The sequence below is a fragment of the Mytilus galloprovincialis genome, chromosome 1 (genome assembly GCF_965363235.1).
Source record: "Mytilus galloprovincialis chromosome 1, xbMytGall1.hap1.1, whole genome shotgun sequence".
NCBI classification, from domain to species: Eukaryota; Metazoa; Mollusca; class Bivalvia; order Mytilida; family Mytilidae; genus Mytilus; species Mytilus galloprovincialis.
Window position 1 is genome coordinate 4,294,162 of NC_134838.1, and position 23,829 is coordinate 4,317,990.

Consider the following 23,829-nt stretch of genomic DNA (forward strand, 5'->3'; position numbering starts at 1 on the left):
TATCGTCTATTACTCTTACCTTTTGATGTAAAACGACCTCGGTCTCAGTGGGGTGACAATATATAAAAGATAGAAAAGAGACGGACCTACTATTTTCAATTTCATTAAACTTAACACATGGACTTTATTTTTAAACAAACAGTAACAGCATAACAAAAAGAGGACATGGATTTTTTTACATTGCCTGTTTTTGCAGTAAATTGTATTGCCATATAAAGTTTTTTGCATACTTACATTGTATAAACAAACAGTAACAGCATAACAAAAAGAGAACATGGATTTTTTTTTTTACATTGCCTGTTTTTGCAGTAAATTGTATTACCATATAAAGTTTTTTGCAGTACATTGTATTACCAAATAAAGTAATTTTCATTGTAAAACGTACATTTTTCTAAATTTCAATCTGTTCTAACCATGTCTGTGCATATGTTTGGAATTTCGAATGCTCGGTGCCCTATACTTCGTTCTTTATTTGACCGTTTAAACGTTTTTGATTCGAGTCACTGATGAGTCTTTATAGACGAAACGAGTGTATATCATGTATATCTTAAATATTTATATATAGTGCCTGGTATCTATGATTAGCTTAATGATGATATAGTTTTATGAGGCTTATTTGATGTATCTAGCACATCTGCGTATGATATAGTTAGTTTTTTTTCTATTTTTATCAATATATTCATCAGGGGCCTGGTTTTCGAAAGTATCTTACGAGTAAGACATGTCTTATGATGGTCTTAGGACATGTCATAGTCGTAAGATATGTTTTCGAAAGTGTCCCAAGTTACGATTTGTCATAACTTTTGTCGTAAACTTAAGACCCCTCGCGACATGACTTATGATGGTCTTATGATTGTGAACTAAAAGTTTAATTTTTTTCATGTATTATTTCATGTTAATTGCAATAAAAATATTTGTTGTGTTTCTCAGTTAGCTAAATAGTAAAGATTTTATTTTTCTCAACTACGTGAATTAAAATTTGAATCTCCTGGGACATACGTTTTGGAATTCTTTTCTAACTCATGGTTTTGTATAAGAAATATACATATTATTTCGTTCCCAGTATATTTAATAGTACTATATTAACGTATGTGCACGGGCATTTCGTTGAGCGGGTACTCGATGTACCGAATCTAAAAAGTATTCACAGTTAAATAACAATGCATGTATGATAATACACGAAGGCGAAGTTCAAGATTTATTATATATTACATATTACTAAATTTAAACAAAATTATTAACTCATATTTCAATTCCCTTTTGTAAAAAAAATTCATGTTCATTATAATGAAAAAAATAAAATATTCGTAAATATTAAGAATGGTTATAATTAATATGTTCATTATTTAAAATAAATAAATGTTCACTTAAGACAGTCATAAGAGCATCATAGCAATGACTCTCTTAAGACAGCTTTGATTTACATCCTATGACATATCATATGATAGTCATAAGATGATCATAAACTATGTCCTAAGATATATCTTATGACATATCTTATGATACTTTCGAAAACCAGGCCCCAGATAAATAGGTAAGCAATTCGTTTACATAAATTTTAATCTATATATAAACATGTACACATAATATATGAGTGCAATCCATATTAATGGAGACTAACGTAATATTTAATCTATACATATACATGTACACGTAATATACGAGAGTGCAATCCATATTAAACTAAAGGAGGTTTACGTAATATTTAAAGGACACGAAATCAATACACATATAACGTCTGGGATGACCTATAACCTGAGAGATGTTATGCAAGATTACTTGACCATTAAGGTTCAACAAGAGGTCAGCAAATAAACGGACATGTAATTCAAACAAATGAAATACACTTGAGGCTATGTAAGGGATCACCTTATTCTAGTTTATGTATAAGCATAATTATATTATATTAATTTTGTATTCGTTAAAATGTGCTGTTAACTATGGTCCGACTTACGGTCAGTTATTTGTTGGCAAGGTACTGAAGTAATGGCGTGCTTCTACTAATTCAAAATGCCATATTTTACCATTTATTAAAGAAAATATAACTGCATAGTTTAGTTAAACTGGCTTATAAGTAGATGTTGCAAATAATGAAAATATTAATTATTGTGTCTACCTTTTTCGTCCATGAAGTAGCTAGCCAAGAACACAGTAAAAATAAAAGCAATATTTCCCAAATTCGGAAACATTCCAATTTGGCCATCGCTCCATCCAAATACTTCCTTAGCAGACTGTGCTATTGGACCCCAAGTATTCCAAACAACATTCTGTGTAAAACCACTTATAGCAAAGACTAATAAGAGCCACCACCTTCGTTTATAAACTATCTCTTGACGAATCGGTTTAAGTAGGGGTTCGATATCCTCCATATCCGTTAGTAGTCATTTGACTCTAAATAATGTTTATTCTCAACAAATTTTATGTAAAAAACATACATACACACGTGAAAGTCATATTGTTATATTTTTTTTTCCATTCTGTTTATGAAATTTGATGAAAACCGTTGTTATCTGACAGCGTTACACATATCAAAATATTTATGTATTCGTATTATGATAAAGGTCACATGATTGGTTGGCCTACTTATTATAAAGTGAAAGTAGATATAAAATGAAAGCAATACACGGAAAAAGTGAGGAGATACGGAATGAAATCTGAAAAAAATAATTTTACTCTTTAATAGAATTCCAAAAGTTAAAACTGTTTTATTAATTAAGCGTCATTATGGCCAGGAATAACTATATGCTCTTGTATACATAACCTAAACTTATACGAATACTGAGAAAACATGAAAAAAATAATAAAATCAGACTTAAGCAAGTGTGCTAAACTTTCAGCGGTTTGCAAGGGAAGATGGTGGTATTTATTCTGCAATAGGCGACAATACTAACATTATCTAAATTAACCCCTTTTATATTAAAAATTTCGATACAACAGTTATGTGTGCTGTACGTACTTTATTACTCTGTTTTAAAAAAAATAAACCCAAATAGTATCATGACAAACTTCCAATGGAGCTTGTTTACGCATCCATGTCCACCGTTATTTTACACCAAATTTATGAAATATTAAAAGCCTTTTCGAATAATTCTCTAGAAAATATTTAATGAGTTTCAAAATTTATGTTCTACATATACACACTGCAGTATTCATTATTAGATAAATAAAAACATAATTTGTACCCTTACATCCAATCACAGCGCTCCTTATTTGACTTCCTTCACATGCCTTAGGTACAAAAAAGGCCAACATAATGGTAGGAAAATGATAACATATAATTTTAAACACGTTATATATTCTAATTTTAACTTATCGCTTGTCCATACTTAACAAGAATTAAGGTCAGTTCCGCAAGGGTAAGATGTTGATTATTTCAATAAACATAATAAACTCTTTATGCTCCACATGTGTAGGTTAACAAATTAAATTAATAATTAATTATTTATCGTAATCTATTCTTGACGTTGAGACCTATATTATTACGAGTCATGAAATTTTGATAAATGCAAGCATGTATATTTTAAAAGCTAGTTTCCCCATTTCTATTCACGATTAGTTTTGTATTGACAAGTTAGTCTCGATTTCGTATACTTCTCAACCAATGCTCATTGTCGTACTTGATTATTTTGGGGGTTAATAGGGTTTTAAATAGTTAGTTTTAACAAGCGCAATATATGCTCTATCATGATTATAATTCGATGGATAACAGTTATACGTACATGTTCATTGTTAAGATATTATGTATTCATTTTCTTTAATCTGTTCAGCACATGCTTTATGCTCCGTTAGATTCAAATATTAGGTGTCACATTATGGTCATATTACATTTAAGATTTAGTCCGCATCGTGCTCATATATTTGAAAGCGAAGTAAGCTTTTATTTAAAAGAAATAGTACAAGTATACGTGTTCGTCAGTTAAAATGCATATATGCTCTTGCATTAAGGTAAAGTTTGTATACTAAAGATATTTATAATTGATAAGTTATAATGTAAAATTATATGTTTCTATTATTTGCATTATATACTATTATATTGTTATTATTTATATAAATGACTTTCTCATGCGCGTTGGAGAAACAAGATCTAAAACCTACTTCACTGTGTTTGACATTACTATTTTCAGGTCATTACTCATCCCGCTAAGTCCGTAAGGTGTGCTGTTGGTTAAGTCCAATAACAACAGTCAAGCAACAGTCCATTAACCCAGAAACCCTATTCTGATAAATAGACAAAGCACGTAAGATAAAACTAAAAACAAGAATACGAAAAAAGACCAAAGTACAACAATAATTTAGCGGGATGCATAAGTACCGAGCCACGCTTAAACAGGTTGGGCGAATTACAGGTAATTAAGGCTGAAACTATAAGGAAAATAAACTTCATAGAAATTGCTGAACAAAAATTAAAAGCAACATGAGATAATTAATTAAAGTTTTGACGCAACTAAAACCGTTACTGAAAGCAGAGAATATCACCTGCTTCAGAAGATATTTTCTTTACACCAAAGTGTCCAATGCAGATCTACAAGTGTACTTGCCATAGACTTGGGAGCTATTATTGTACATGGTGAAGGAAAATAATAATTAGTAAGATTTAACCATATAAAGAATAAATCCCAATCTAATTAAAAACCGATCTCTCATCGCTCCTGTTTCTGATATGTCGCGTGGGAGATCTAACGAAACCGGCTTTGAGGTCACATGTGAGTGAACTAAAAGTCATGAATTTATAAAGATATGCAAATGAGTTGACGACCTATTAATAAGCCAATCAAAAAAGTTTATGAATTATTATGACTGACGATTTCGTCGTAAATAAAATGAGTTACATCCCTTTGCCTTACGTTAAACTTCCAAGATCGTGGAAGACTCAATTTCATTGGTCGAAAAAGACACACCTACGAGGTCACTCACATGTGACCTCAAAGCGGGTTTCGTTAGATCTCCCACGCGACATATCAGAAACAGGAGCGATGAGAGATCGGTTTTTAATTAGATTGAATAAATCCCGAAATCGGAGGAAAGTGAGCTGAATTTGTACAATTCATCCCGCTTTCACCTACGATGGAATAAAAAAATTATGATTGACCTTGCCATGATTACTGCGACGTCATTCATTCTTTTCCACGATACAGCAAAGAGGAAAAGGCGCAAAAAAGGGGGAACAAATACAGGGTATGGTGGCCTGAAATTGGGTGGGGGGCATGCAGCAACATTATAATTAAGGGAGCTACATCCAATACACTGAAATATCATACAATTATCACTGAATGTTAACATCCAACGACGTTCACTTATCTGATTTGCGCAATTTTATATTATTTCATTTACAGGTTGGTTGAATGAATATGGTCATTTAATTGTATAGTCAGCGCAGGTGAGTTGTGTCGCTACCAAATTTGTTGCGGGCGTCCAACTTAGTGTCTAACAGTCCTCTGCATCAGTCCACACTAATAACAGCTTTTCTATAAAATCATAACCACTAAGTTAAACTTATATCCATAGACTAGATTAGTAAATACTATTCCGAAAAAAGTACAAATTGTTTTATCATATTTTACTATAGTCTAAAATAAGGACAACATATTGACAAAACGTCAAAAATATGCGTGTCAGACATAACAGACTATACGCATAATAACTTTAGCAGGGGTGTTTGTGTTCTTCAAAACAGTGTTATATCCACGAAAATTCGATTGAATGATATGCTTTATATATAAAGTATTACAATATTACTGCTTCCGGTCCCGCCATGAACGGACGGAAAGAAAACAGCAGTCGAAACAAAAGCATAGATTGCTAAATAATGATTTGTGAGAGTAAAATGGAATTTGTAGAAAGACAATATGACTGATTTGTAATCATAAAAATCAGAATAAGGTGTTCTATTATAGATATTTATATTAATAATATTGTTTGAAGACCCACGTGGCCATGATAAATATGGATCCGGTGTTTACAAAATTAGAGAAGCTAGACCCAGAACAAGTTCTGTCCTCTCCTTTTTGGAAAAAAAAATGATATCTCCAAATAAAAACTACCCAAACTACCCAAGCAGCCTACTGGCAAAGCTATGGAACGCCATAGCTGTCTTCCGTTCTTCATATTTAGTATATGCTGTGATCATTTAATTATTTTTAGCGGTTTTTTCTCGATTATGAGTGCCCTTTTCATTATGTTCAGTAGTATAACAATTATATTGAGCAGTAACATCATAATGATCAGTAGAATAATCATTATATTGTGCAGATCTGGTATTACATTCAGCACTTTAATCTATATACTTAACAGTTTTGGCTTTATGTTCAGTAGGTAAATTATTCTATTGAGTAGATTTGTCTTTATATTCAGTACTTTTGAAAATATCTTTTGTCAACATATTTTTATATTATGTAGATTTCTCATTATGTTGACTACAGAAACCGAAATATTCAGTGGTCAAACACACTTTATAATCAGTACTGTTATCATTATGTTGAGTGAAATAAATATTATGTTCTGTAGACTGATCATTATGTTCTGTAAAATAAATATTATGTTCAGTACAAACAACTTTATGATCAGTGGTCAACATGTTTTATGTTTGGTTCAAAAAATATTATACTAGGTGGTTAATCAATTATATTCAGTGCTTTTTTCATTATGTGGTGGTGGTAGACTTCCGAAAATAACCGAAAACATACGAAGCCGGACAATTTTTTCGGGTTTATTTTCATACTGTCAACATGTCGTCTGCTATACAACGTGCTCTTGCAGAAATTAATCTGCAAATCTTTCAAAAGTTTAAAGATGAGAGGATAGAGGATGACACTTTTCAGCACCTTACTGATCAAAACTTGATCAGACTAGGTGTTGAAACTCTTGGTGATAGAATAAGATTGAGGGAAGCGATGAGGAAGACTCTGTGACTAAATGACACAGAAATTAACAACTATAGGTCATCATAATGCCCCAAATAATTAGAAAAGCCCCCGCATAGTCAGCTATAAAAGAGGTAGGAAAGATACCAGAGGGAGAGTCCCCGAAATGCTGTGTGGCAGACAGTGTTATTAATTAATTATTAGCTCCCTTGGTAAAACTCCAAATTTCATATTTAATGTATTTCATTGTTAAATAATTTACATGTAGCTTAATAAGTATATATTTGTTAATTGCATAGCTTTTGCTATTTGAATTCATTGGTTAAAGATATTTATTTATATTGTAAAGTTTAATATTTGCATCGTCGCAAAATCTTTGGTTACTTTCTTCGGATACATTCAGTGAGAAACTTATATATTTTACAGAACACTTTAACAGTTACCGGCCGTGGAAGAGGAGGGCAGTCTAATATAAAGCTTAAGAATATATAGATACACAGCCAGATAAGGTCGATACAAAATTTCCACTTGTTGGAAGAGTAATACGTGGAAATATTAGAGGACTCACATTCAGGCAAGCCAACCTTTCCATCTCTCAAAAAACGAGCGCAGATGACATGGCTTCTTTCTAATAAGGGTGAATTGAAGTATTGATTGCTCTACTTCTACTCTCAAACGTTGGGCACGATGTTTCTACAACCCCTAGGATTTAAAACAGAATCTTCGAAATTTCATCCGCAAAACAATATAAAAATGTTAGAAAACACGAACCAATATTAAAACAAATTCAATATATGTTTTAAATTATGTTTTTACAGCTCTTGATCATAAACTAAGTAATATATCTAGTATATTTGAGGATTAAAATAAGAAAGGTATTTGAAAAAAACGGATGTCCAACGTTACATTTATGAAAACTGTTTTAACTCTTATGTATAGTCACTGTGATCCTATTTCTTATGCTCTGATCTTCTTGATTCTTGGCAAGAACAACGACAGGTGTCGGTTCTTTGTGGCGTTAAAGGCGTTGTTTTGCCAAATTTCATTTGACTCGGTGGCTGCATATATATTAAGCTGGAATAATAAAAATGTCCAACGACGTTTTTCGTTAACTCAACGACTGAAAGTGAATTTTATAAGTAGATATAGCAGAAAATGAATAAAAAGACTAAGACAATAATTATATCTAACAAAAGTACAAATATTTACCTCATGTGAGTTCAAATATTGCTGATTCAATAGAATCTTCTCTACACAGTCGTTTTTCAAACGGTAGCCATTTTGTCCAAGTTGATATTTCATTTTTCAAAGCAGTTAAACGCGTATTTTTTTTATAATTGATCAAAACAAAAGTTAGATACACGAAGAGTAAAAAATGCCAAGATTATTTTCTTATTAACTACATATTTTGGGTCTTAAAGGAATAAAATGCTTCCACACATTACAAAACGGTAGCCAATTTGTCCAAACGTCTGAAAACGTCTAAAATCCTAAAGACGCTAATTTCCGACGTTACATGGCTTTAAGTTTCAATTAAATGTTCATGATAATTAAAACAAATCGTGTTATTAAATTTTGAAAAATAGGTTGATGATTGCTGCCGAAAGAAAAAAAGAATAGTGCATGTTGCTATAGACTCCGCCCGGGGACATAGGTTCGACACAGGTTAAATTTTGCAATTTTTATTAATCGTTTATAGCTTTTAACGATTTATTTGAAAGAATTTGGAAATGGGGAAAAAATTCCATTACATGAACTTCGTCCAGCTTTTGCAACGACAAATTGGAGACACCAAGACAGTCCTCTAAATGTAAAATGCGAATTGAAATTTATGTTACGGAAGTACTCCGAAAAAGATCATTTTAAGTCGTTACTTCAGTAAGGTGCAATCACCAATTTTAAAAGACTTAATACCAGTTCACGGAATGTTTTACTTCGCGATTTGTCCAACTATTCATGTTATAACTGTCGTGATGAAAGTAATTCATATACTAGCGAAGCCGGAACTTTTCGTCAATATAAACTTGTGCATGAAATGGAGGTAATTGAAAGACGAATCCCAAACAGCGACGGAAACCGTTTCATCGAATTAATAAAAAATCGGGATTATATTTGCCGTTTTCGCGGACGATCCAGGAGTAGATTACTATATTTTAAAATGTATATCAGAAGTTAAACACTATAGATGACTTGGGAAATTAATTCTCATGCCAAGGTTCAGGTAATTGAAGGGGTGTATTTCGACAACTGATGTGCCAGGGAAAATACAATTCCATTCAAATTTAACCAAGTGTTAAATGTTAAAAATGTTAGATTTACTTGCAGAGTGTCAGATATATTTGTATTGGGGTTGAATTAAGATATAGAAATTTTACAATGACAGATGATATGCACCTTAAAAGTTAAACATCCTATAATAAAAAAAAAAAATATGGAAAACCGTATACATGTACTTCCGTCCCATCTTTACTTCCTACATTATTTGCGACAGTACTGCATTTTTAGTTGAAATAATTTAAAGGGTAAACATTATTTAAACGATTTCCACAACTAGACGTATTTTTTGTTAAAATAACATCACAAAACGAACAGAACAAGAATCAACCAACATTCTAATGCAACAACGTTTGTAACTTTCATTTTGATTGGATAACGTGACTTTCTTACATGGCATCAATTGACAATTGATGCTATGGGACGTACGCGCAAGCGCAGACGGCATATGACAGATTTTAAATGCATGTTTTAACGTTGTTTTCTGTCAGTTTCATTAGAATGGAGATAACAATATTGTATTTAAAGCTCCGACGGCATCAATTTGGGATTTGATAGTCGCAAATACCCAAGTACTGTCTCCGCTAACGCGTCGCCAGTAAACTTAATTTGGGACCATCAAATCCCCAATTGATGCCGTCGGAGCTTAAAATACAATACAGTTATCTCCTAAATATCAAAACCCGAATAAAACTTGCAAGAGTTAATCGAAGTCTAACACCCTCTTCGACGCCGCATTATAAGTGTAACGTCGTGTTGAAGGAACATCGTGGCAAACGTTTGAAAGTAGAAATAGAGCAATCAATACACCTATTCACCCATATTACAAGTAGCCATGTAGTTTGCGCTTATTTAATGGGAGATTGCATGCTTGGCATGCAATGTCAGTCCTCATGTAATTCCACATAATACTCTCCCAACAATTAAAAGTTTATCTCTATCTGACTGATAACCTCTTCCACGGCCAGAAACTTAACAAATATAGAAGGGATCTATAAAATATATAAGTTTCTCACTGAAGGTATCCGAAGAAGGTAACCAAAGATTTTGCGACGATGCAAATATTAAACTTTACAATATAAATAAATATATTTAACCAATGAGTTCAAATAGCAAAAGCTATGCAATTAACAAATATATACTTATTAAGGTACATGTAAATTATTTAACAATGAAATACATTAAATATGAAATTTGGAGTTTTACCAAGGGAGCTAATAATTAATTAATAACACTGTCTGCCACACAGAATTTCGGGGACTCTCCCTCTGGTATCTTTCCTCCCTCTCTTATATCTGACTATGCGGGGGCTTTTCTGATTACTGGGGGCATTATGATGACCTATAGTTGTTAATTTCTGTGTCATTTAGTCACAGTCTTCCTCATCGCTTCCCTCAATCTTATTTTATCACCAATAGTTTCAACACCTACTCTGATCAAGTTTTGATCAGTAAGGTGCTGAAAAGTGTCATCCTCTATCCTCTCATCTTTAAACTTTTGAAAGATTTGCAGATTAATTTCTGCAAGAGCACGTTGTATAGCAGACGACATGTTGACAGTATGAAAATAAACCCGAAAAAATTGTCCGGCTTCGTATGTTTTCGGTTATTTTCGGAAGTCTACCACCACCACATAATGAAAAAAGCACTGAATATAATTGATTAACCACCTAGTATAATATTTTTTGAACCAAACATAAAACATGTTGACCACTGATCATAAAGTTGTTTGTACTGAACATAATATTTATTTTACAGAACATAATGATCAGTCTACAGAACATAATATTTATTTCACTCAACATAATGATAACAGTTGTAATGGCCTGACCATTAAGTATAACCGACGATTGGGCTCAAGGAGAAAAGACTATCAGGTGCTGATACTTTAATTATGAACCAATCTGACATATGGTAAAAAGCTGAAAAATATAAATAAAATACAATTTTACAATGTGTTCAATTAATGTTATTATAACGAAATGTCAAAGGTAATTGACAGCACAGTCTGTTGAATGCGAGAAAATGTTGTACTTTCAAGAACAGATAAATTCCAGGTATTTCACGGAGAAAAGGTTCAAATATGTAGAGAGCAATTTGAAGGGTTCAAATACAATGTTGTGAAGTTAACTCACTCTGTGGTTAGCCACGAATTGTGTCCTAGATGACGTTTGTCCTTTGAAAAGTTCTCCAGAACTGGTATGACCTTGCAATGTTCAGTTTGAGATCCATGTGAGCAGGGGAAAGGTATCGATGATACGATGTTTTAATGTTCTTATAAGGTTAAAGATGAATAATCCTCCTAGACTGGAACACATAAACAGATTAAGAATATAATCAAACGAACTATATAAATTACGGAACGGTGTAACAGAATACTCCCCGTCTGATGTCTATCTGATATCACTATTCCATTATCGAAAACAAATAAAATGTTAAATATATAACAACAGTACAAATATTCACTTAGAAGTAGTCCAACGGGAGGCTGGGTTTTTCACAGCTTCTATCCTAGATATGGCGGTGTTTCCGACGAGATCGCGGCGATCTAAGATCCAACTCCATGGCTGTAGTTCTGATGGAAGAATCTCCTTTCGACATGGATATGCAATCTAACGAGGACGTCTTGCGAGACGGATGCTTTCCTTGACGTTTACGGCGTACAGTAGACCATCCGGTACCATGTTCCTTTTCTCTGTGACTTAAGTTGGAATTGGTTATTCTGCTTTCCTCTTGTCCTTGCGTATCCAAAGGCGAATTGAAGCTTTCTATGGGAATTGAATGTTTTCGGATGTACTTTTCTTTGTCGGCATTCACTTTTGGTGGCGTTGTTTCCGAAGTGAACTTTTCGGCTTCTGCAAATCTGACGATAGAAGTCGCTGATTTCGTTTTCGGTTGCCCATGTAAATGGGGATAAAGTTTAGACGAATCAGTTTGAATTTCATTTGACTGGGTGTTGGTTTTATTACACTTAGGTAATTTCTTTGTCTGTGGTTTCACAACACTGCAAGTTGGATTTGTTTCCTTTGTAGTGAGTTCAAGGTTAACATGTTGCTTATCGGAGCGTATTTCTCCAACGATAATCCAACCCAGGTTTAACTTTTGCGCAAATGGAGCCTTTGGTGGTCCTAGACGTTGATCAAGGACATGATGTGCCTCTATAAGGTCTCTTCCAATGAGCAATAGGATTTTGCATTTTCCATCAATCGGGAGAATATGTTTTTGTAGTTCTTGCAAGTGTTGATATTGCAATATATCCTCAGGTGTAGCAATTTCGTTCCGATTATTGGGAATGTTATCGCATTCAATCAGTTCAGGCAGATTGAATCTAGTATTGTCTTGTACAGACTTCATGACAAAGCCGTTTCCTCGTTTACCGGAAGTAACCTTGCTGCCGGAGCATGTGGATAACAAATAATCTTTTGTTTCTGCCTGTACGTTGAATAGGCTGAAGAATTCAGGAGCCACGAGAGACCGGTTGCTTTGGTCGTCAATAATTGCATACATGCGAATTACTTTGTCCTGATTATCTTTGTGAAAGACATTCACAGGAAGTATCTTGGCACAAGATTTAATGCTGTTGCCGTCTTTGGAGATATCTGTGCAAGTTGAACTAACAGAGGTTAGCTTGGTTTCAGCTAACTCAAGTTGCTCCCCGCCGTCGACTGATCTAGGCGGTGAAGGCGGTGCACCCTTGGTTTGGTACACTCGATTAGTGTGTAATGCGGTGGTGTGTTGTTTACTTCCGCATTCATTGCAACTGATACTCGCGTTGCAATCACGACTTCTGTGCATAGTCGAATCACAGCATTTGTAGCAAAGATTGTTTTGCCTCAACAGTTCCTTGCGTTCCTCTATAGTTTTGGCTCGGAATGCTCGGCATTCATTCAAGGTATGCTTTGTATTGTGTAGGATACACAGACCTTGTTGTTGACTGCTGTCTTCAGTTTGCTGTTCAACAGCCGTCTTATGGACGTTGACTTTAGAGTACGTCTGAGGTGTGAACCTTGGCGTAGCGTCTTTTGTATTTGGTGTTACCTTTGAACCAAAGATGAACCCAGGATCGTTCTTAATTTTGCTAATTTCCCTGATGAAGGCAGAGAATTCTGTGAATGGCGGAAAGGCAACTTCATATTTGGACTTGTATCTTGAAGCCCTTGTGATCCACTTTTCTTGGAGTCCGTATGGTAGTTTTTCCACAATAGGATTTATCCCGGACGAAGAGTCAAAGTATGCTAGCAAACATCCCAGCTTGGGATTTTCCTTGTGATATTCTATTTCTGATAGAATGTCAGACAGTTCGTAGAGACGTGCGTTGTCCTTATTTGTTAAGGTAGGGAATTTTTCAAGTTTACTCTTGAGAGAGGCTTCCAACATTTCTGGAGCACCATACCGCTCGTCAAGCCTCTTCCATAATCTCTGTATACCTATGGTAGGATTATTAGCGTTCGACGCTCTTATGCTAATGGCGTGTTTAGCAGACTCTGGACCGAGCCACTTGATCAGTAAATCGATCTGTTCTGAGTCAGAGACTTGTAACTCATCAGTCACGTTCTTGAAGCTTGCTTTCCAAGTATGAAATGACTCTGCCCGATCGTTAAAGCTTGTTAATCGGGAGAAAAGCAAGTCCTTGCGTAAAAGGAATCTAGTTATCTCTGATGTAAAGTTGATTTGTTGCTGGTGTGCAACAGGGATCTCTTCTACTATGCCTTGTTTTTGGTGTGAAACAGGGATCTCTTCTATAAAGTCTTGTTTTATGCGTAAGACAGGGATCGCTTCTTTAACACCCTGTTTTTGATGTTCAGTAGGGCTCTCATCTGAAAGACCTAATTTTTGTATGCCGGTTACTAATCCCAGATCTGGGATAAAGGTAACTTCCGGTGACTTAGAATCGGAAGGTAAGACAGCAGATGTCTGTGACAGCAAGTTCAGTGCCGCGGACGGCACGAACGCTGGTGCTTCGTGGCTCAGCTCAATTTTAACAGGAAATTGCTTTTTCTTTTGAGGTCCTGTTACTTCCTTCACAGCTGTTGATACAGGAAGTTTGTTGACAAAATCTTGCACACGCTGGAGCGGGTCTTCCTTTTCGTCAGGTAGTTCGCTAAAGGCTTGACTATCGTCGTATTCCAGGATACGAGCCTCGGCTTCTGCGGCTGCAGCTTCTTTCTGTGCTTCAAGAAGGTTAAATTTGGCTTTAAGCTCGACCTTTTCCCGGCTTACTCGTGCGGCTTCTTGTTGCATTTCAGCCTTCCTGCGCATAGCCTCTTGTTTACGTTGAGCGACTTCTTGCTCCATTTCTGCCTGTTTGCGTGCAGCTTCCTGTTCCATTTCACCTTGTCTGAACAGGGCTTGTTCTTCTAACATTGCTTCCTGTTGTAGGATAATGGCATGTTTCTCTACAAAGGCTATTTTAGACTTGGCAGCCTCTGCCTTGGCACGCTTTCTCCGTGCTAGGCTTGACATGTCTGACACGTTAGAGCTACCACTGCGTGAGGTTTTCTTACCTTTTGAGGTCTTTGTTTTAGTGGATTTGGACTTTGTTAGAGCGAGGCGCTGCTCGTGTAGTTTTTCCATGACCAGTTCCACTTTGGACAGACGAAAATCTAAAGAGAGTTTACACGCATCTATTTCTTTTTGACTCTCCAGTGTTCTGGTCCTTTTCAGAAAGTCAAGGTACTCATCTGTGAGCCTACGATAGTTATTACAGGCTTTAACTAGTTTGTCCTGAGCTGTAAGGAGTTGCTGGAGCTCGTTAGGTGGCGTTGTTACTTCCAATAACTTGGATTCAATGTCTGTCCAGAGAGCCTCTAGTTCCTGACAGAACTTGTCACGTTTTTCAGTGAAAGCTCCTTGTCCTTTTTCCGTGAGGTCACGAACTCGCCTAGCCTCGGGAATTTCATCTGACTGAGATGTATTAGACGGATTTTCTAATATTTCAGGGACATCTCCTTCTTGGGGCTGTACCTCTTCTTGTTGTTCCTCATGACTGGGATCCATGTTGACTCAACGTTGTTAGGTTGCTGTCGAGTATACACACGATATGTAGTCCACTGTCAGTGTGAAGGTATGTACGTTGCTACGTTGTCGTTCCTTGTCTGGATATGTAAAGACAGGTTGTCGTCAATTTACTGTACGTCAAGGGATGACGCGTACATGCAGGGCTCAACAGGTAGGTTGCTGTGTAGCTGTGGAGTGGCGTTATCTGTGAGACACAACAGGCAAGTTGTAGACTTTTTACTGTAATGGCCTGACCATTAAGTATAACCGACGATTGGGCTCAAGGAGAAAAGACTATCAGGTGCTGATACTTTAATTATGAACCAATCTGACATATGGTAAAAAGCTGAAAAATATAAATAAAATACAATTTTACAATGTGTTCAATTAATGTTATTATAACGAAATGTCAAAGGTAATTGACAGCACAGTCTGTTGAATGCGAGAAAATGTTGTACTTTCAAGAACAGATAAATTCCAGGTATTTCACGGAGAAAAGGTTCAAATATGTAGAGAGCAATTTGAAGGGTTCAAATACAATGTTGTGAAGTTAACTCACTCTGTGGTTAGCCACGAATTGTGTCCTAGATGACGTTTGTCCTTTGAAAAGTTCTCCAGAACTGGTATGACCTTGCAATGTTCAGTTTGAGATCCATGTGAGCAGGGGAAAGGTATCGATGATACGATGTTTTAATGTTCTTATAAGGTTAAAGATGAATAATCCTCCTAGACTGGAACACATAAACAGATTAAGAATATAATCAAACGAACTATATAAATTACGGAACGGTGTAACAGAATAACAGTACTGATTATAAAGTGTGTTTGACCACTGAATATTTCGGTTTCTGTAGTCAACATAATGAGAAATCTACATAATATAAAAATATGTTGACAAAAGATATTTTCAAAAGTACTGAATATAAAGACAAATCTACTCAATAGAATAATTTACCTACTGAACATAAAGCCAAAACTGTTAAGTATATAGATTAAAGTGCTGAATGTAATACCAGATCTGCACAATATAATGATTATTCTACTGATCATTATGATGTTGCTGCTCAATATAATTGTTATACTACTGAACATAATGAAAAGGGCACTCAGAATCGAGAAAAACCGCTGAAAATAATTAAATGATCACAGCATATACTAAATATGAACAACAGAAGACAGCTATGGCGTTCCATACAAAACCCTACATGCACAATATGAAGATGCCAATAGTGGTGACCTATATATGCCGGGGGCAAGAATGACAGCGTTTCGAGTGAGATCCACCGAAAGATTTTTATCCTGGATAAAAACATTTGCATATCGATATCATTTACAACTAGGGGAACTGAGTGATCACACTTGTATCTGGGTAGACAAAGTAAACAATGATACTGGTCCAATAGTTGAAATTTTCATTCAGATTTTTCAAGGAACAGAACAAGAGACAACAAGACGCTCTCAAGAGCCTGAATCACTCACCTTAAATTTTTTGCTTAAATCTTCCATCAATGATTATTTTGGGTTTTCAATTTATATAAATGGTTCTTTGATTCTGTCATATCTTCTTCAAAAGCAAAAACAAGAGTGGACACACTGAAATGTCTCGTTTGTCTCGTGTTCATAATATAATTTATGATGAAAGTATAAAAAAACAGTGTATACCCCAAGCATTACATTATTGATGTTTACAGTTTATCTACATCTATAATAATATTCAAGATAATAACCAAAAACAGCAAAATTTCCTTAAAATTACCAATTCAGGGGCGGCAACCCAACAACGGGGTGTCCGATTCATCTGAAAATTTCAGGGCAGATAGATCTTCACCTGATAAACAATTTTACCCCATGTCAGATTTGCTCTAAATGCTTTGGTTTTTGAGTTATAAGCTAAAAACTGCATTTTACCCCTATGTTCTATTTTTAGCCATGGTGGCCATCTTGGTTGGTTGGCTGGGTCACCGGACACAATTTCTAAACTAGTTACCCCAATGATGATTGTTTCCAAGTTTGGTTCAATTTGGCCCAGTAGTTTCAGAGGAGAAGATTTTTGTAAAAGATAACTAAGATTTACGGAAAATGGTTAAAAATTGACTATAAAGGGCCATAACTCCTAAAGGGGTCAACTGACCATTTCGGTCATGTTGACTTATTTGTAAATCTTACTTGGCTGAACATTTTTGCTGTGTACAGTTTATCTCTATCTATAATAATATTCATGATAATAACCAAAAACAGCAAAATTTCCTTAAAATTACCAATTCAGGGGCAGCAACCTAACAACGGGTTGTCCGATTCATCTGAAAATTTCAGGGCAGATAGATCTTGACCTGATAAACAATTTTACTCCATGTCAGATTTGCTCTAAATGCTTTGGTTTTTGAGTTATAAGCTAAATACTGCATTTTACCCCTATGTTCTATTTTTAGCCATGGCGGCCATGTTTTTTGATGAAATGGGAATTAAAACACAAACTTTATTCTAGATACCCTAGGAATCAATCAGATGAAGTTTGGTTTGAATTGGTTCAGTAGTTTCAGAGGAGAAGATCTTTGAAATAGTTTACGGCGGACGGACGACGGACGCCAAGTGATGACAAAAGCTCACATTTCCTAACATTCCACCTTTATCCTACAACATTTGTCATAACTGTGCAGGGTAACCTTCACTCTGTGTGGGCAGAAAATGAATTCAAATATATGAAATCTATCGTAGATGCTGACTGCATTGTACCGTCAGAAAACTTATTAACACATGACCTTGACAGCAGTGATAATAACTATCTTCATTTTGTTACAATGCTTGAATCAAAGAATGACGCAAGTCAAACAAATCTCAAAGTCGCCTCTTCGCCTCGAATTATTGTACCAAAATCGCAGTCAAAGATACATACTGACAATGAGAGCCTTTGTTTTTCCATTCAGAAAATGGAAGAAAAAATTTATAGTATGTCAACAATTCTAGATTCCCATTTAGACAATATTAATTCAAAAATTGAAAAACTCAGTAAATGTGAACAATTGATACAAGACTTGACATTAAAAAGTGACAATCAACCAGCAGATGTTGAACAAAGGCTAGAAGTCTTAGAAAACAAAATTTTTTATTACATAAACTCAAAGGTAACAGAAATAAAACAAGCAATAAAGACATATCCTAAAATAGAAGAGAAAGTATTTGAATTTGAAAACAATCAATCAGCAGCTCTTGAACAAAGGCTAAATGTTTTAGAGAACAAAATTGTTGATTACGTCAACTTAAAGGTAACAGAAATAAAACAAGAAACAAAGACATACTCTGAAATAGAAGAGAAAGTATTGGAATTTGAAAACAAGTTTGAAAAATTTCAAGAAAAGTGCGAACATGCAACATTGGTACAACCAAAAGAGAAACAACCAGAATCGCAATTTTCTCAAAACAAAGATTCTCAACTGATTTCTGAAAACCAATTGCTGCGGTCAGAGAATATGACCTTGAAATCAAATTTGAAAATGATAGAGGAGAAAATTCAATCCTTAATGGAACACAAAAGACAAGATGTTATCCCACAGGTATCAACCTCAAATTCATTCTCCTTACTTGCGGACCATAATAACAACATAAGCAATGACGAAGAAGAAACAGAGCTTAAAGCTCCAATCTCTAATCAACATCATTGTGAAATTAGATTTGTTATGGATTCCAATGGAAATGGGATAGATCCAAAAACAATTTATAAAAACAAAGACGCAGAACTAATTATATTGGGAAAAGGAGAAAAATCCATAAATGGAGCAAAAAACTACTGTGATTCACACAGCTCCCCTAAACATCTTGTTATAGGGGTAGGAAACAATGATTTGGAAAAGAAACCCACTGATACATGTATTGCAGACATAAAGTACTTTATTCTAACATTTCTTCAAAAGAATAAGGATACAACCATCCATGTTTTACCTGCATTTGAAAGGGTAAATAAAGCGACTTTCAACTCAAAATGTGCAGTTTTGAATGCAGAAATTAAATGGTTTTGCTCACAAAATGAAAAGTGTTAATTCATTGAAAACAAATTAATATCATCGCTAGATCCATCACTGTTCTCAGATGGTATTCACTTCAGTAATTCTGGAAAGAAAAGTTTAGTGCGAATAATCAAGGCCCATCTTAACCCACCCATTGGTCTTAAGCCATATGAGGACTACTTCCGTCCTCCGAAAAACATATCTTTTCAACAACCAAAAGTGGCAAAACAAAACTCAGGAAAGGGAAAATTCACTGGTAATCATGGAAATAAGAACAAAGAATTTGAAATCAACAAGCTAGTCCAACAGCTGTTACAACTTGCTAGTTAAACTGTTATTTTCGAAATACAAATGTACTGTAGCCTAATTATAAACATTCATTTTTATAAATTTATTTTATTATTTAGAATGATCATATTTTATGTCTTTTTAGGAAAATAAAGACTTTTTATTACTGTTATGTAATTTAACCCCCCCTTTTTTTTGAAAAAGTAAAAGGTATGGCCCACAAACTCAGTAAAAGATAACTAGCAACTTGAACTTGTATTTTAGTTAGATGGACCAACATGTTAAATTGTTATTTTTGAAATACTAATGTACAAAATGTAGCTAATGGTTAAAAAAAAAATTCTTCCTAATGAAAAAGATGAAAAAAATCAAAAAATTGATATTAAAATTGTTTTACTGTAATTCAATTTGCCCCCCCCCCCCCTTTTTTTAGAGAAATATAGCCCCCTCAGTTTGGATTAGTTTCAGGATTTAGATTGATTTCTTTTTTCAATTGTAATGTAATGGTTATTTCATTTTCAATTTAAGTTAAAATTACTAATTCAGTTCTTAAAACTGAAAATGTTCTACACATACAATGTATATACATGACGTCGACATGTAAACAAAGATGTCAAACCATGTCTATCGGATTGATTCAATCCAAAGTTATCGATTTTATGATAACCCTTTTATTCTCACACACATATATATATATATATCTTTTTGAAAAAATGAGTAAGCTTAATATAGGTTTTTGGAATACTCATGGCTTAAATAGTCACAAAATTGAAGATGTAGATTTTGTTACTTATGTAAATAGTTTTGAGATAGTTGGTTTTGTTGAAACTTTAGTATCTGACTCGCCTGGAAATCTCCCAGATTTTTCTATGCCTTTTACTGTAAAACCTATTAAACGCAAAAGAAAGGGAAGGGCATCAGGTGGTATAGCAGTATACTGCAAACCGCATATCAGAAAGGGAGTAAAAGAGATAAAAAGATCAAAATTTTCAATTTGGTTAAAGCTGGATAAGCAAATACTTGGACTATCTTATACAGTTTATTTGTGTTTTTGTTATATAAAACCATATATGAATAAAGATGATTCAGAATTGGTATTTACACAGCTTCAAAATGAAATCATGCAGTTTAAACATCAGGGAGAAATTCTAATCTGTGGTGACTTTAATGCCCGAACAGGAGGACTGCAGGACTACATTCAAAATGATGATGGAAATGAAAATTTCATTGATTGTCCTGTCCCTATTAATTACTCCCCTGATATTCCCTTAGTAAGACGTCAAATGGATAGAGAAAAAAACATACATGGCACTCTTCTTGTGTCCCTTTGTAAAGATTTGCAGTTGAGACTTCTTAATAGGCGATTCCTTATGATTTTTTACTTTTTATAATTCTAATGGCCAAAGCACAGTTGATTATATGTTAACAACATCTAATTTATTCTATTGTGTACAGCATTTTATTGTTAGATCTCCAGTGGAATTGTCTGACCACTGTTTATTATCTGTATGCTTTAAATCATGTACTCAAAGAGAGACAACTCTTGAGTCTCTTTCTGACGTTGGTAAATTTCAATGGGAACATTCCATGTCAGACAATTATCATGATGCTTTATTGCATAAAGAGTCTGTAGGGGTAAATTCAGTAAATAAATATACGTCATCAGGGACCGAGCTTTCTGTCTAAAAGTGAAGTCGTGTGCTCTTCTGATTGGTAGATAATGTTTGTAATAAATATTTTATGGTAGATGGATCAAAACTAGAGTTGAAAAAAAAAAAAAAAAAAAATAAATGCTGAATGTACTATTTTTTTTCCCTACAGGGTTGAAAAGTAATGGGGGGTCAGTATAGGAATTCAGTGCGAATCTACATTGTTTGTAAACAAGGCCATGTGAATGCCCAAAAATGCCGCATGACCTTATGTTTTTATTGTTGCAAAAGATAGGGCTACATTTGTACTTTCATGAATGATATATGAAAGTTTTTAATTTCTAAAGGTAAATCAGGTATAAATTTATTTCCACACATAGATTAGCATTAAAGTCAATGGGAGATTTTTTACTGAATTTACCCCTATAGGAAAATATGCACTTTTCCACTGTACTTGTCCAAGGCCACACAATAATCACAAAACTCATTTCCTGTAAATGTTAATGTAATGGAAGGATTTTGGAACCTTTTGAAGTTGCTTTTTACACAAATTTCTATCTTTAACTGCGGCTATCCAGGATGCATTCAGTGTACTGTGAGAGAAGCATGGAGTATATGGTAAAAATCAGTTTTTGTGTCCAGATTGAAAGAAACAATAGAAATTACACTTGAGAGTTATGATATCAATGAAAGGCATAAATATTCTTCCCATTTACATCATATTTTGAACATATTTCTCCTCAATGTATAAAATCATATGAAAAAAATGGATTACCTCCCTTTGACATAGTGTGTTTTTCTTTAGCTGTGTTCCCCATGCTAAGTTGTAGAACAAGTGTTTAATAAGCACTTTTCTAGTATTTTAACACTCGAATAATCTAACCGCATGAAGGTATTCATTTATTTTTACATAACACATTGCGTTTCTTTATTTAAAGAATATACTAGACAACTTTTCATGATTACATGTCCTTCATCTATGAAACAAGTGTTGAAATGTTTGTAATTGGATTTTTATGTTAAATAATGGCTTTTAAATATTCTAAATTGTTACTTGAATCTCCCAAATGTAAAGTTTGGTCATACCTAATCTTATTTTTTCATATTTGGCACTTTTTTCTACTTCAGTTCTGGCTGTCTAGTTTTGGCGAAGAACCCATCCTGATGTTGGGGTAACAGGAATTTCTGCAGAGTGATTGTCAATGACATTTTGTGAAATTTACAAGTAATTAAAACACAGATTTAGTATAATGAAACATAATTGTTGTTTTATTTGGTATGATACTGCTTAAAAAAGCCTTTGAAAAGTCTTTTTGTGGTCTTTTCATGGTATTTAATCAAAAACCTCCATATAAGGAAAAATCTAACTAAGAGTACACCAAGACTTTAGTTTCTAGATGTACTTGCAATACTGGTCAAAGCAAACACAGAAAACAATTCATATTTATTAAACATAGTATTTTACACCATTCTTTTAAAAACAGTCAATGCGCAACTTTATATACCAAATATACATTGGCCGCAGTATGGGCTGTAGTATAAATTTTGCTCTATCTTTACAAATTCAGCATTTATGAAGGTTGTATTGAAACTGGAACTTGGAAATTGGATACATTACATGTTTATTACAAAAAAAGTTGGAAAAGAAGTAAAAAAGTCCCTTATAGGGGTAAATTCAGTAAATAAATATACTTCATCAGGGACGGCCCATTTGGGGGAGAGCTTTCCGTCTAAAAGTGAAGTCATGTGCTCTTCTGATTGGTAGATAATGTTTGTAATAAATATTTTATGGTAGATGGATCAAAACTAGAGTTGAAAAAAAGTAAAAAATAAATGCTGAATGTACTATTTTTTTTCCCTACAGGGTTGAAAAGTAATGGGGGTCAGTATAGGAATTCAGTGCGAATCTACATTGTTTGTAAACAAGGCCATGTGAATGCCCAAAAATGCCGCATGACCCTTTGTTTTTATTGTTGCAAAAGATAGGGCTACATTTGTACTTTCATGAATGATATATGAAAGTTTTTAATTTCTAAAGGTAAATCAGGTATAAATTTATTTCCACACATAGATTAGCATTAAAGTCAATGGGAGATTTTTTACTGAATTTACCCCTGTAAATGATATTTTAGATCTAATGAACAATATTGATGATGAAAACTGTGATGATATTGACTTTCTTGTTTCATCACTTAATAAAATTTATGTAAATGCAGCATCAGAAACTTTAGTATTAAAAAAGAAAAGTTCTCGTCATTCTAATAAGAGAAAAAGAGCTAAACCAAAAAAAGCATGGATGTCCAATGATTGTCTTTTGCTGAGGAAAGAAGTAAGGTCTCTTGGTAAAAGACTCCAAAAGGATAAAAATAATGCTAACCTTCGCCAAACATATTCTAATTGTGTAAAACATTATAATAAACAAAAAAAGTGCTTAAAAGCAGAGTTTTATAGGACATTTATTAGTAAATTGAATAGCCTAGAACACAAAGACTCTAAGTCCTTTTGGAAATCTATTAACAATCTAAAAAATAACCACCAACAGGCACCCAGTCCATTATCAAAGCAGGAATGGGTAGAACATTACAAATCCTTATTAAACTCTGATTCAGAACTTAATTTTCCTGATGATCTTGAAACATCAAAAGACAATCATTGCTCTCTGGATTACCCATTTACTTGTAATGAAGTTAAAAATGGTATCACTAGACTTAAACCTGGTAAGTCTGGTGGTCCTGATTTGATATTGAATGAGTTTATTAAA

The 23,829-nt window shown here is 34.1% G+C and overlaps 1 protein-coding gene and 2 long non-coding RNA genes across 6 annotated transcripts in view; 1 reads left to right on the top strand and 2 right to left on the bottom strand.

Annotated features, from left to right (window-relative positions):
- Positions 1–2,564, bottom strand: part of LOC143063480 (solute carrier family 49 member 4-like) — a 36,047-nt gene extending 33,483 nt beyond the window's left edge. The window contains exon 1 of one of the 3 annotated variants that reach the window (XM_076235660.1): positions 2,117–2,563. In XM_076235660.1, the coding sequence (XP_076091775.1) occupies positions 2,117–2,369 (253 nt within the window). In that variant the 5' untranslated portion in view covers positions 2,370–2,563. Of the gene's footprint in view, positions 1–2,116 lie in introns of all 3 variants that reach the window. The other 2 variants (XM_076235680.1, XM_076235669.1) reach the window with 2 other exon arrangements.
- On the top strand, positions 1,363–22,741 carry LOC143063491 (uncharacterized). Of its 2 annotated transcripts, none has more exons than XR_012975019.1 (3): positions 1,363–1,534; positions 4,125–4,346; positions 22,197–22,741. It is a non-coding gene; the product is annotated as an uncharacterized LOC143063491 (long non-coding RNA). The 2 variants fall into 2 exon arrangements; XR_012975016.1 differs by lacking the exon at positions 22,197–22,741 and adding an exon at positions 5,334–5,646.
- On the bottom strand, positions 11,007–15,925 carry LOC143063475 (uncharacterized). Its single transcript, XR_012975008.1, has 2 exons — positions 15,690–15,925; positions 11,007–15,476 (listed from the first exon to the last, which is right to left on the bottom strand). It is a non-coding gene; the product is annotated as an uncharacterized LOC143063475 (long non-coding RNA).
- Positions 22,742–23,829: the final 1,088 nt, after the last annotated feature.